The sequence below is a fragment of the Scatophagus argus genome, chromosome 16, assembly GCF_020382885.2.
Source record: "Scatophagus argus isolate fScaArg1 chromosome 16, fScaArg1.pri, whole genome shotgun sequence".
NCBI classification, from domain to species: domain Eukaryota; kingdom Metazoa; phylum Chordata; class Actinopteri; family Scatophagidae; genus Scatophagus; species Scatophagus argus.
In genome coordinates, this window is record NC_058508.1 from 18637070 (window position 1) to 18649602 (window position 12533).

At 42.0% G+C, this 12533-nt stretch overlaps 1 protein-coding gene and 1 non-coding gene across 6 annotated transcripts in view; one reads left to right on the forward strand and one right to left on the reverse strand.

Moving 5' to 3' along the window:
* Positions 1-4258: 4258 nt before the first annotated feature.
* The window catches only part of cacnb1 (calcium channel, voltage-dependent, beta 1 subunit), a 30502-nt gene continuing 22227 nt past the window's right edge, over positions 4259-12533 (forward strand). Inside the window, exons 1-2 of one of the 5 annotated variants that reach the window (XM_046415513.1) lie at positions 4259-4930; positions 10294-10380. In XM_046415513.1, the coding sequence (XP_046271469.1) occupies positions 4841-4930; positions 10294-10380 (177 nt within the window). In that variant the 5' untranslated portion in view covers positions 4259-4840. The remainder of the gene's footprint in view (positions 4931-10293; positions 10381-12533) is intronic. The other 4 variants (XM_046415508.1, XM_046415509.1, XM_046415510.1 and 1 more) reach the window with 4 other exon arrangements.
* trnac-gca lies at positions 9573-9644 on the reverse strand. Its single transcript has one exon. It is a non-coding gene; the product is annotated as a tRNA-Cys (tRNA).

Genomic DNA, 12533 nt, shown 5'->3' on the forward strand with positions numbered 1-12533 from the left:
GACAAAAATTTTATAATCTAAATGTTTTAATTTGATCAGTTTTATGTCTAATCCTTGATGGAGAGTCTTCAAAACCTCAATTCAGCCCCCCTCACTCCCCACTATGAGGGGTTCACATTATCTTCAGTAAGAGTATTTTTTAAAAGTATTTTAAAAATTTAAAGGGAAATTAAAATATCATACTAGGTCTAACCTACAGGTGCTAAATGCTTTAGAACCTGACAAAAAAGCAAAATAAAAATAAATAAAGTGTATCTCAGTATCTTGTGTGACGCCAAATGTGTTTTTGGTTTGTCACCTGAATGTCAGTTAATTCATAATTCTGAAACTTACTTTGCTCTCTTTCTCACAAGAAAGAAGAGGAAAGAGAGAAGAAGCATCCGAGTTCCCAAATTATTGTACAAAACCGAGGTATCTTCATGCAGTATAAACTGTGAGTGATGCACTGCGAAAGTCAGCCTTTGAGGGTGTGAAAGACACCCATGGTAAATAATTAACAGTACAAAAGGAGTAGTGAGGAGATGATGTCTAAAATATGCAGCGTCAGAAAAAAAATAAAATAAATTTTAAAAAAGATTGCTAAAAGATTGGAAAATGTAATTTTAGGCTTTTGAGTGTTTCTATTAAAAACAGAAAGCGATCACCATGAGAGGCTCAGTATGTGGCTATTTATAAAGACACTTGTGAAAGCAGCTAACTGGCTAAGTACCATCCAACTGGCTACTTATTAAGGTTTTCACTGTTCCATCCCTGGCTCTCCGGCAGCAGCCCGTCACCATGGTAACGCTGCACGCTCACAGTGTGGGTGCATGAAGGGCACTTGTGTGACTTCTTCACCTCAGGTACCCCAAATACCAACTGAACTCCTCATCTCCAGATAAAATATAACCTGAAGTACCGGATCACCACATACCACAGTTTCAACAGACTGTAAGTGAACAAAAATGTTTAAACCTGAACTATACATTACTGCTACCTTTGAGGAGGCTCTCTAATATCTCTAGATATTTATTTCCTTTTCTGTGCTTTGGTAACAATCAATGGATGTTTTACAAACTGATAAAACCTCATCATAATTAGCAAGCAAGTCTAATCTTACTTTTGATATTCATTTTTACATGGTGCTTGAGATATTTGTGAGAGACTTTCTTAATCCCTAAACAACTCATTTCTCTATGACCAAAAACCAGGACAAGGTGTTCAGATGCTACAGTATCCTGGTTTCTGTCGCAGCAAAGCAACTGGCACATTCAACGATGTTAACATGCACAACACATAAGCAGGATACTCCCGAATTCAATCATAACTGGGATACTAGTGCTCATGGAAACGCAGTCAGTAAGAAGTAGAAACAGCAGTGTCACGTCAGACAAACAGATACAAGCAGCACTACAGTCTGGCTGTAGTGTTTACTCTGCAGGCACAAGAAAACTGTCCCTTCTCAACACATCTTTGACATCGCTGACTTGAAGTACAACTGCTGATGAGCACTGCCAGAGTATAGTGCACAAAAACATTTAATTTGTAATGAATCTTCAGTCATCTGGGTGCTGCTACATGATGTCATCGTGATACGTTTTCATCTTTAAGCCCTTCATATCAGCCATTTCACATGTTCACTTGTTATTATATACCACCGTTCCATGTAAACTAAAAAAAAAACTCGAGTTCATTCTGCTGTGGTCGTCACTGCAGGCGGTTGCAAAAGATCACCGACTGAATGCTGCAGTTGAACGTAAGCTGAAGACGGCCTCAGTTGAATCACTGTCCATCCACTCAGCTACCGTGTACAACAGCACAGAGATGAAAAACAAGTGAGTGATTCAGCTCAGGAAGACCTGAAAACTGTGTCCCCCGGCTGCACGTCATGTTTTTCTTGGAGGAAGATACCGAGCAGCTGCTGCAGGAAGGACTTGTTCACAGACACAACCAGCATCGTTTTCAAAATACAGATGCTTCTGTTCCTCTGCTTTGAAAAGGATAAGCATGACCAAGTCGTCCTCCTACTGAGAGAAACCACCTCACCGGAAGTATGAGCTACAGCCACAGAGGAGGATCATTGTGGGCGTTTAATCCAACGGCATCAGGTCTGATCACAACGTCACTCAGATCTCTCCCCAGAGGGAGTTCACCGCATACTGTAACACCCATGGAGATCATTTTCCCCTTTATTTTGACATCTGTGAGTGGTGAGGGTGGATTGATCTTACCCATATTTATTCAGGGTTACTAAATCACTCCACGTGATATCTATGATCGGCGAACTCAGTATTTATTAATTTATTTATTTAGAAGCATCTACAAAGCTTTCTGGCATCCAGTGGTGGTGAAGAAAGCTGGCCTACAATTACTCAAGTACTCTAGTGGAGTTCAATTTGAGATTGTTACACAATACTTCAGCTGAGTATTTTCCGTTTTCCACAGTTCAGAGGCAAATACCACACATTTGACTGACTTTATCTAACAATATAGCAATACAGTATAGCAAATTTTCAAGTTAAAATTTCACATAAAAAATAAGCCTACAAAATATACTGTTCAAATTCAAGTACGGGTAGCTTATGACCTCTTAAGTGTCTAGTTGGGGTGTTTCAGGTGTCTATGACTTAGGTCCACCAGAGAGACATCTCCCCCACTCAAACCAAATACTGGAGGAGAAGTCAGAGAAATGAGTACAGATTTGTATAGTGGACTGACTATCTAAGTATATATAAAATAGTTAAAACAAATAGTTAAAAATAGTTAGCTCCACCTTGACCAGCTACAGCAATGAACATAAGAAACACACACACTGATGCTGTCACACGGGACACTTTATTGTAGAACAAGTGCTTTTATTTTGATAGGCTAAATTCGGAGGTACACAAACGGTGCGTCCATTGCTAGCTATTTTACGGCTAAACTCTGTACTGTTGGGGAACTTGTTTGGGGAAAATGAAAATAGTTTAATGGTCAAATTCGTGCGAATGACATGAGAAAATTCACTTTCTGTACGCACATTTTTAACTCAATGTACACTACCTGCCCACAAACAAAGAACTGCCACATTTGGCGGCTAATTAGCTGCTAGCGGAACAAGTAGGAGGAGCTGGTGGAGAGCAAAAGAGAGCTAAAAGGTGAGTGAAAAATATTAAGGTGTGTTCACTTTTGAGCCAGAATTATGACTCCAAACACAATGTTATTGGTGTGTAGAAGTTATTCACAACAGTTTGTGTGGTAAAAAAAACAAAACAAAACTGTTGTGTGAGTGTTATTGTTAGGCAGCATTTCTTTTTGCTGTCTTGATCCATCAGCGCAATGGGGCCCCTAGCAACAATTTTCCCAACGGCCTCAGCTGTAAATATCTACAATTCCTGCCATGTTTTAGCCCTCCCTTCCAGAAGCATTAAGCCGACCCTAATCCCACTCACCCCACTGGGTCAACATTATATCAAATATAGAACAGGGTCTCTGGGGCTAGTGGGGTTTTGGTGTCTTCTGCTCAGCCCTCCAGCCTTCCCTACTTCTAATCATACAGGTTTGGGATGCCGAGACTTCCTGCTGCTGCAACAAACTAACTGTGAAATTGAACTATTCTCTCCCCTGTTACGGCCCTCCAGGACCACTGGTCTGCTGGATGCGGTGCGGGGACCAGTGGCTCGGCCTGGCAGCCTGTGCAGGCTCACGGCCTCCATCACCGAGGCTCTGTTGTCCTTTCATCAATCGATAAGTGAAGGTGGGGTCTGTTCAGTGGGGCGTGGACGTCGGCTCCCAGCTGGTGTCTGTGGAGCGCACACAGGAGACCGAAACTACGTCAAGACAGACAGCGGAAGACGCAAGCATACCGGTAGTCAGAGAAGTAGCTGTTCAAAATAAAAGCATATTTGTTCAACGGCTGCCTTAACCGGGCCACCATTGCATTACTTATTTTTGATTTTATTACTCTGATGATTAATATATTCATTAATACATGTGAGTAGACTTAACTGTAGAAACAAACTGTGAAAACAGTGATAGCTGGTATGATGGACAAGGCATCCCCATTTCCTCCTGCTGTTCAAAAGCAAAAGCCAAAATATTCCAGAGAGGACCACTGCCACCTTGTGCTGATAACATAATTGAGAGAATGCAACTGCGCAGTCGTGATGGGATGATGGAGTGGGTTAGAGATGCTGCCCAAACATGCCTCTGAATCGTGAACTATCAATTGTGATTTCACACCCCTTTTTATAACTAGTCAAATAACTAGTTAAAACCTAATTCATCAGAAAAAAGAAATTTTTCAATGTACATCAGTGTGAGAAAAATCTATTTGAATTTGGTCCCCTCGGCTAACATGGAGGGGGAGGGATTTATGACCTGTGCTGAAGCCAGCCATTTGGGGGTCGATCAAGAAGTTTTGGCTTGACTTATGGGGAGCTCTCAAATTGCCCATTTTTGTATGCAACCACTGACAGAAAATGTTCAATCAACGGCTTAAAATGAATAAATGGATGAATATAAAAATAGTCAGCCTAAGTTACATGCCCCACAACAAACAAGAAAAGGAGGACTCGTTAGAAGGGAGACATAAAGTATCTAAAATTTGTGAACTGAGTTATGGTTTCATTCGCAAGAATTTTATTTTGAAAGCCGTAACCGGATGAGTCGTTGCGTCATCTCGTTCTCTTGACTGTAGTGTAAAAGCCTGGTGCGCCAGTTTGTAACGCTATAGGCTGGAGGGAGGCAGCAGTTGCCATTATACTACCAGGCAGCTCAGATACATCAGCGGCTTCACCCTCCCTGGAAAGGAAAAAAGATGAGTCTGTCGACACCGTCATAAACACACGAAACTGAAAATAGAATTTCAAAAGTTAAATCAATGGTACAGAAAAGTAGTATGTCCAGGACGCCTTCGACCTCAACCCAGGAGATCCAAATGGACATGTTCGACCATCATCCACACACACAGGTAAGACGGCAAAGGACAGACAGTGGACAAAAGCAGAAAGAATGTGACAGAAATATGAACAGACTGAGCTAACTGTCGCACATTTACGCCCGGGAGGCTTTTTTAGATCACAGTGAAGCTCTTTCACTTCTGAAGACTAACAGGTTGTTCGGCAATTAAGTCGCCTGATTTGCCTACGGGAGACTGAAACGCTACTGCACAGATTCAAGCCCGAGTTCAGTACAATTACCGATTTTAATAGGATGCAAAAACGGTTTTGGAGGTTCTAGTTTGCATGTTCTCTTTATTTTGATGTATTATCTCATTCGTCGCCTGTGTCTAGCTGATAATAGTGTTGGTTTTAGTAAGTCTCCCATGTGTAACCATATGTGAGCATATGATGTAACGCTTGTTTTTTAATGCCGTCTGCTCATTGGGTGCTGGAGAAAACCACGCCATTGTTTAATTAAGCAGTAATTGACCAAGTGGATGCTGCCCTAAATGTTGATCTGCAGCTGGCCGGAGAGATGCATTTTAATTGGATTAACTTGAATCACATAAAGAGATGAAGTCTTAAGTTTTGACTGTGGAGTAATTAATTTAGGATTTGGGTCTGTGCCCCCCGTTTCATTTACAATGTTATCCTTCAACTTTGGATGGTGTCACTCGTCACAGCTACAAATAGACTGTGGTTTTTTAGGAAGGGACATGATGTCGTGGGCATGTTTAGTCATAACAGTTTAAATGGATGAAAAAAAAGAGATGAGAATATCTAGAACAAACACACCCACGCTGAGCTCAGTCATTGTCTCTCTGGAGAAGGAGGGGGGAAATAAAACCCACCTCATCACAGACAACCAACGCTTCGAACCATGCCAAGTCCTGCTCTCTCCTCTTTACTCCCACTCCTCCCAGCTCCTTCTCATCTCCTTCTCTTCCCCCTCAGCTCTCTTGATTCCTTCTCCATCCACTTTGCATGCCCCACCGTCTCCATCCTGCTCTCACCATCTCACCTCGTCCTGTCTGTTTTTAGAAGCAAGATCTTTATCTGCTGCGAGGCTGTGGCGAGAAACAGATGGACCCCCTCCTTGTGCCAGGCAGCGGGAAATGATGTGTGTGTGTATGTGTGTGTCTGATCAATTAGATATAAAGTTCATGCAGTGGGTCATGCTGATAAATGTATTTATAACTCGACTGTGGAGACACAAGCAGCGAACGCGTTTCTAATATCCTGAAGAAGGTGGTTTTCTACCCAGCACCACCACACACCACAGAAGAAGAAATGAGCAACAGGCCAAGAACTGATCCACATTCAGCGCCTGAGGGTCACTTAGATTATAAATCCTATCTGTTGATCTCCATCAGATTGCAGATCAGTGTGGATTTCTCTGTGCAGAATAAGCGTTCTGGGTGGAGGAGCGTGATGTGGTTTGGGTTCTGCAGATGCGGCGTCGTGCACCACGCCGCCGTCCACGCTCCCCCTTGCTTGCACACAACACCCTCTTTAATTATACACTTAATCTGGGAGGATGTTTACCAACAGGAAGCCTTCCCTCGTTTCTTCCTCTGGCATTTCCCTGCCCTTTGCCGACAGGAACTCGCGCCATCAGGACTCCGAATGTTGAGACCCCTCCAAACACTCACACACACACACGCACACACACACACATACATACATAGCTACCTGCAGCCACACACATAATGTTAAATTTAACTGTGAGCCTGTGACGAGCACCAGTTTATACCACCATGTTTGTTTGTTTTTTTACCACATTCGTCTCATTTTAGTAACTCAGCTCTTATTGCTGTCTGTTATGATAACATTTTATTTGCCAAGGTAATTGCGCAGATATCTGGTGGCACAACAACATCCCCAGCAGGGCCCACACCCATAGTGTAATCATCATGTTATCTAAGTCACTTATTTGCAAATGAAAGTAGAAGTGAACATAAAAAGTGATTGCGGGTCCACTGTCGAGATTCAGGCTTTGCAGGGCTACACCCTGGTTCATCTTTGACCTAAAATCTTTTACTTTATGCTGCTGTGGATAATATCTTTGTGACGGGGTCGTAATTTGGTTTAGACTACACAGATGAATCGGTAATTTGTTTACAACCCATTTTGTTGACCCTATTTGCACACCGTAATACCATGAAATCTGTAGGCTGATAAAGCAGAACACACGTTAAAGGTCCAGTATGTAGGATTAATGGGAATATAATTGTGTTTTCTTCACCTGAAACTTCGTGTTTCGTCGTCGTGTTTTCTTTGCCTCAAGATGAGCATTTTCTATCAATGCTCAGTGTGAGATGAGGGAGGCTCACCTGGTTGCAATCTGCAGCCTCACTGCAGATCCATCTGACCCAGACTGTTGAAGCTTCAGATACATTTTTGAACTACATTCAGAACAGTTTGTGCATTTTGTCTTCCACCACCTACATTGAAAGCACACGAGAAACAGATCTCTCAAAGGGCAGTATGAACAGGAGGAACGATTACGGCAAGCTAAAACTGTCTCAGTGTACATAAGACAGACTTGTAAGAAGAAAATTCATCCAACTCTTCCTCTTCCTGCTGTCCCAAGTAAATTTGAATATTATTATTATTAGTAGTACCAGCTGCAAAAGCCTGTGATCAGATGTCATCATCTGAATATTGTATTCCTATATATGTGGTTTAAAATGTCACTGTCATCCCAAGAAAAGTCTGAATTTTTCTTTAACGCCGTCAGGATTTTTAAAATTGAATGCACAGAGACAGAAAATCATCTGCATCTTTGTCTCCCTGCGTTGTCATCGGTGCGCTAAACTCTTGGATAACTTTTTCAGTCAGTGTAGGTGGAAACGTTTGCCAGCAATGATGTCATCCTCTCTCTGTGTTTCATTATGTCGGCCTCATCAAAGCAAAGATCCTTCCTCATGTATCATCACCTCCAGTTGAACAATAAAAGCCAGTAAGCACAGTAACGCAGTAATTGCTGTTGGGTGGGTCGCAGTTAGTTTTCTGTTGAAACTCCTGCTGTGTGTTCATCCTCTCCATTAGCAGCAGCAAATCAAGCACAGCACACAGGGGCAAGATACATTATTTTTGCACTACAGGAGGAGGTTGAAATTAAATTCAAATGAATTCCTGAGCTCCATTTATTTATTTTTTGTTTTGGAGAGGAGCGTGTAACAGATGCGTTTTTGTCTTTTATCTGTTATCACTGGAAACCTCTCGGCCGCGGTGTGTTTTCATGTTCGCACCAGTTGGCGCTGGTGTAACAGGTCGTGTTTGTTTAAAGGCGAGCAGGACGGCGTCATTCATCTGAGGGCCTCGGCGTCATACGTGATGTGACGCTGATAACAAAATACTGAGTGGAGGAGGGATCACTGCTGGCGGGTAGTTAACCTGTCACTGGATCTCCTCTTCTGCTGAACCAGGAACAGACATTTGGACAGGTTTGAAGGGGCTAATGTTCATTGTTTACTTGTGTTTACATGTCTTTGGTCTGCTTGGTTTGCTGTAAGCGAATGTGTGTGAATAGAATTGAACATGCAGTGAAAGTCATACTGAATACTTAACATTCAAATGTTACTGTAGCCCAGTTCTTCTTAAACATTTAAACTCCTCCATGCGAGTATGAGGCCGAGTGTCATTTGATGCTAATGGTTGGTTGCAGAAAATATTGTTTTATTGTCTTTGCAAGAGGAATAACATGTTTCTCATTTAACAAAACATGTCAGTGCTTTATGTTGTCTTAACACAATCAACCATTTGCCCAAAATGAACAAAGTCTGAACAGAAAATGTCTTTCCAATGAATCAGTAAAAACTTTCAATAACAACTTTGGATACTTGGCAGTTTGTTGATACTCAAATGTTAAAGACACATTTGACTAAGAATTCAAAACGTATTGCGATTTGATATCCTGCCCTTTTATAGTATTGCAGTGAGTTCAAATTACAGTCAGTTTCGGTTGATTGAGAGATTGTGTCATGCAAGGATATTGTGTTCAGATTCTGATCTTTGAGATTTAAGCTGACCATTTGATTCTGGACAAATTGAACTCAATCGCAATCAAACAGTAGAAAAGTGGAAGGTGATATTTTTTTTAATTAAAAGGATCATTTTCTGACAGTTTGTCACACATTAAATTTCCAACTTGTACACATGAAGACAACACCAGCAGACTTTTCAAATCACTGTGGATTTTGTGTACTGTAACTGCAGTTATCACACAGCTGCTTTTGGCAGAAATTAAGTAACAGATGTTTACTGTTTCGGTGAAGCTACCAAATCTCAAATAAGTCGGAATAGTTGGCTGCCTTAGATTTATAAATGAAAATGAAATATTAGTCGCTGAATACTCGTTGAAGTCATTTATCAAGCTTCCAGCTCCTCAGATGTGCTGCTTTGCCTCTTCTCTGCTCTATGCTGCTTGGACAAGGCAAGTTATTTAAAGGCAACTTGTGCTCTTGTGCATGTTTCATTGTTTTGTGATATTTTATTGACTAAACAAACAGATTAATTGATAACAAAAACAGCTGAGTGGCTGTCTGGAAACGGTATTTAAAAATATTCTGTTTTCAAGTCCAGGTCATCTACAGTAAGCATAATAAAGCAAAGGTACCATCACAGTCCTTTAATTTGAGCTGATTCATGAGAGGTAACAGAAAGCTCAGGGGGCATCCGGATTTGAACCGGAGACCTCTTGATCTGCAGTCAAATGCTCTACCACTGAGCTATACCCCCTTTTCTAAGTGACTACCAGGAGTACAAATACACAGATCTGTACATAATACATGCACATGTCAGTTTGCTAACATGTAGACATTCTGAATCATTCTGAATGTTAAGCGTCCTTGTTTACTTTAAAGTGTTATCTCAACCAGCAGTTCTCTCTCTCTTTTTTTTCCAAGCTGGAAGAACAACAACAGCCACAGTCTCCTTATTTCCAACAAATGTGATTAGTCAGCATTGTGTAACCATGGCGATGTGGGCAGGGTGGGCTCATAATGCAATGTGTGGCCTCTACCCAACCCGGATAGGCCATTTGCCAGGGGTCTGCCAATCGCATTATGAGGTCCCAGTTTGCAGCAGAACATGTAAAATGACAAGTAATGAAGGTTGTTCATGGACGCGTCGACTTCCCCTGCAGTCTGGGACGCTTGCTGCTTTATCCCCGACTCTATCTGACCGCCTGATCATATTCAGAAGCTTTTACAAGCGCTGTGCCAAATGTTAATGGCTGTCATGCTCCCAGGAAACATGGTTTTCTAAGGGATATGTCAGGATAAGTTACTGTAAAGCAACACCATTAAACTTTTTGTGTTTTTTCTCTTTCCTTCCAAATCCTCCTCGCCCTCCCCTCCCCCCCGCCGTCCAACCTCTTCGTTCTCAGGGAAAGTACGCCAAGAGGAAGAGCCGATTTAAGCGCTCAGATGGAAGCACCTCCTCTGACACCACCTCGAACAGCTTTGTCCGACAGGTAACATTTCACATTTTAATCCTTCCTCCAGACCACTAATCCAGGTGCCAGACTCGGTCTCGACTTTTCTCTCATCTTATTTAATGAAGAATCATATGAAAGTTTAATGGAGTCAGAGTGAGGACTTTCAGTGCTGGGAATTCAGCAGCTCCATTTACCTCCCTGAAGCTTTTTAGCAGTTTAACTATTATTTTTGACTTTTTATTTTTGTCTCAGACCCAACTTTTACAAATTACGTGAAGTAAAGCGTATTTTCAGCAGGCCTTAAATGATTATCATTAACACCTAATACTTTTCTGTTTTTTTAAATGAATGGGGGAAAAAAAATAATAAAAATTTGTTTAATATATTTGTATAATTGGATTGGTAAGACAAAACATTTATTTTCAAACCTGCGTGACTGATATATTAAAGACCCACAACGTTTTACTTTTTTGAGCTATAAAGAAAAATGATGACATCAAGTTGTTATGAAATCAATGTGACATGACTAAGCTCACATCCAAGAGTAAATACAAGTATTGTCAAACAAATGGTAGGTTTATATTGCAGAAAGGATGCACACAGGAGGCTGAAGGAACTAAAATAATCTTCAAAAACTTCAAGAACTTTCTGATGAGAGGAAAAATTATTTTTCTATACTGCTGTTACCACATCACTTTTCACCTTTTTTATCTGCTGTGTCGCAGTTCTTTGCCGTGACTGAGAAAACTAAAACACTTTATTTTCTTATCGTTCTGTCTTTACCTTTGTGTTTGTCACAGACAGCCCACATACTGTTCTGTATCTCACACACTGAAATGGCTTTGATATCATCGCTGGTAACAACAGTAAAACCCCTGTGACAACAGCTACACGCAGCTTCATTGTCTCAGAGCTGGAGCTGAAAGACCTCAGCAGCGGTTCCTCCGGGGATTTGATCATGATTATTAGTCTCCAGGTGTTAGTCTCAACCCCCACGCTACTCCCATCACACCCTGACTCCACCTCTGTCTGTTGATGTAGATGCATTGATTGGTTCTGTCAGAAGAAGCTAGTAAAACCTGTCACTCGTCCAGGATCATTTAGCAGTTAAGAACGGGTCAAAGAGCCTCTTAGTATCAGACGGAGGAGTTTCTGAGGTGGAGTTAAGGCATCACATGCTCGCGACCCGTGCAGCAGTCTTGTCTGGACATGGCATTTCTCAAAGCCACGCTGTGTGGCAGCTAAATGAGTCCCTCTTTTTCCATCTGACCTCTTCATTTGCGAGAGGAAATGATTTGCCCCATGCTGAATGACATTTACCTGTTCAGTACTGGTGTTGCTTTAGGAAAAAAAACACACATTGCTGTCGGTGAACACAGGGAGCTGAACTCTCCTGTGGTTTCTAAAGGTTAGCTGCATGCTCGCCTACACACATCAGCTTCCCCACTGCCTTGTCCTTCATTAACTCTGTGGCTCCGCTTGCTGAAGGACCTCGTGCACTGAGGCCCGCAGGTTTGGCACGGTTCATAATCATTCACATTGCATAAGAAAGTCATTACCCGTAGTAAGGATGATTTAACGCTTCCTGAGATGAATGCCCTCCCCTGTCTCATTCTGTTGCACAGCATTTCACTCATCGAGGCTCGCAGCACAAGAAGCAGGGATTTGAAACAGTTGAAATGCTGCACACACTCCAAAAATTGATTTAGTGACTCAGCCGTTTGATGCATGAAGTATCGGTGAACATTTCTGCAGGTCCTGTTAAGAGTTTGGCTTAAATAAAATAATAAGAACGAAGCATGCAGCCATTCTATAGGTGTTCGTACATATAGCCTATTTTAGCCTCTCTTTAAACAACTCAAAGCAGAGCCTCATATAGGCTTTACAGTCTCACACACACCTACGCAAGTGCACACTCACTCAACACACACACACACACACACGAGAGCCACGACCAGCCAACGGTAGAGCTGACTGGTACACTCAGCTCGGTTTCCATGGCAACCGGGCCACTGAATCTCCCTCCGCGTGCAGGCACAGTGGGATGGAGGGACGAAGGAGAGGATGTTTGGATGCGTTTGTGTTTGTGTGTGTGGGCGCAGCCTACGTGTTTGCGCTGAGCTGGTTTATGTGTCAAGTTCAACAGAAACCCTCTCTCCGTCTTCAGGTGTGCAAAGCCAGGCAGAGAC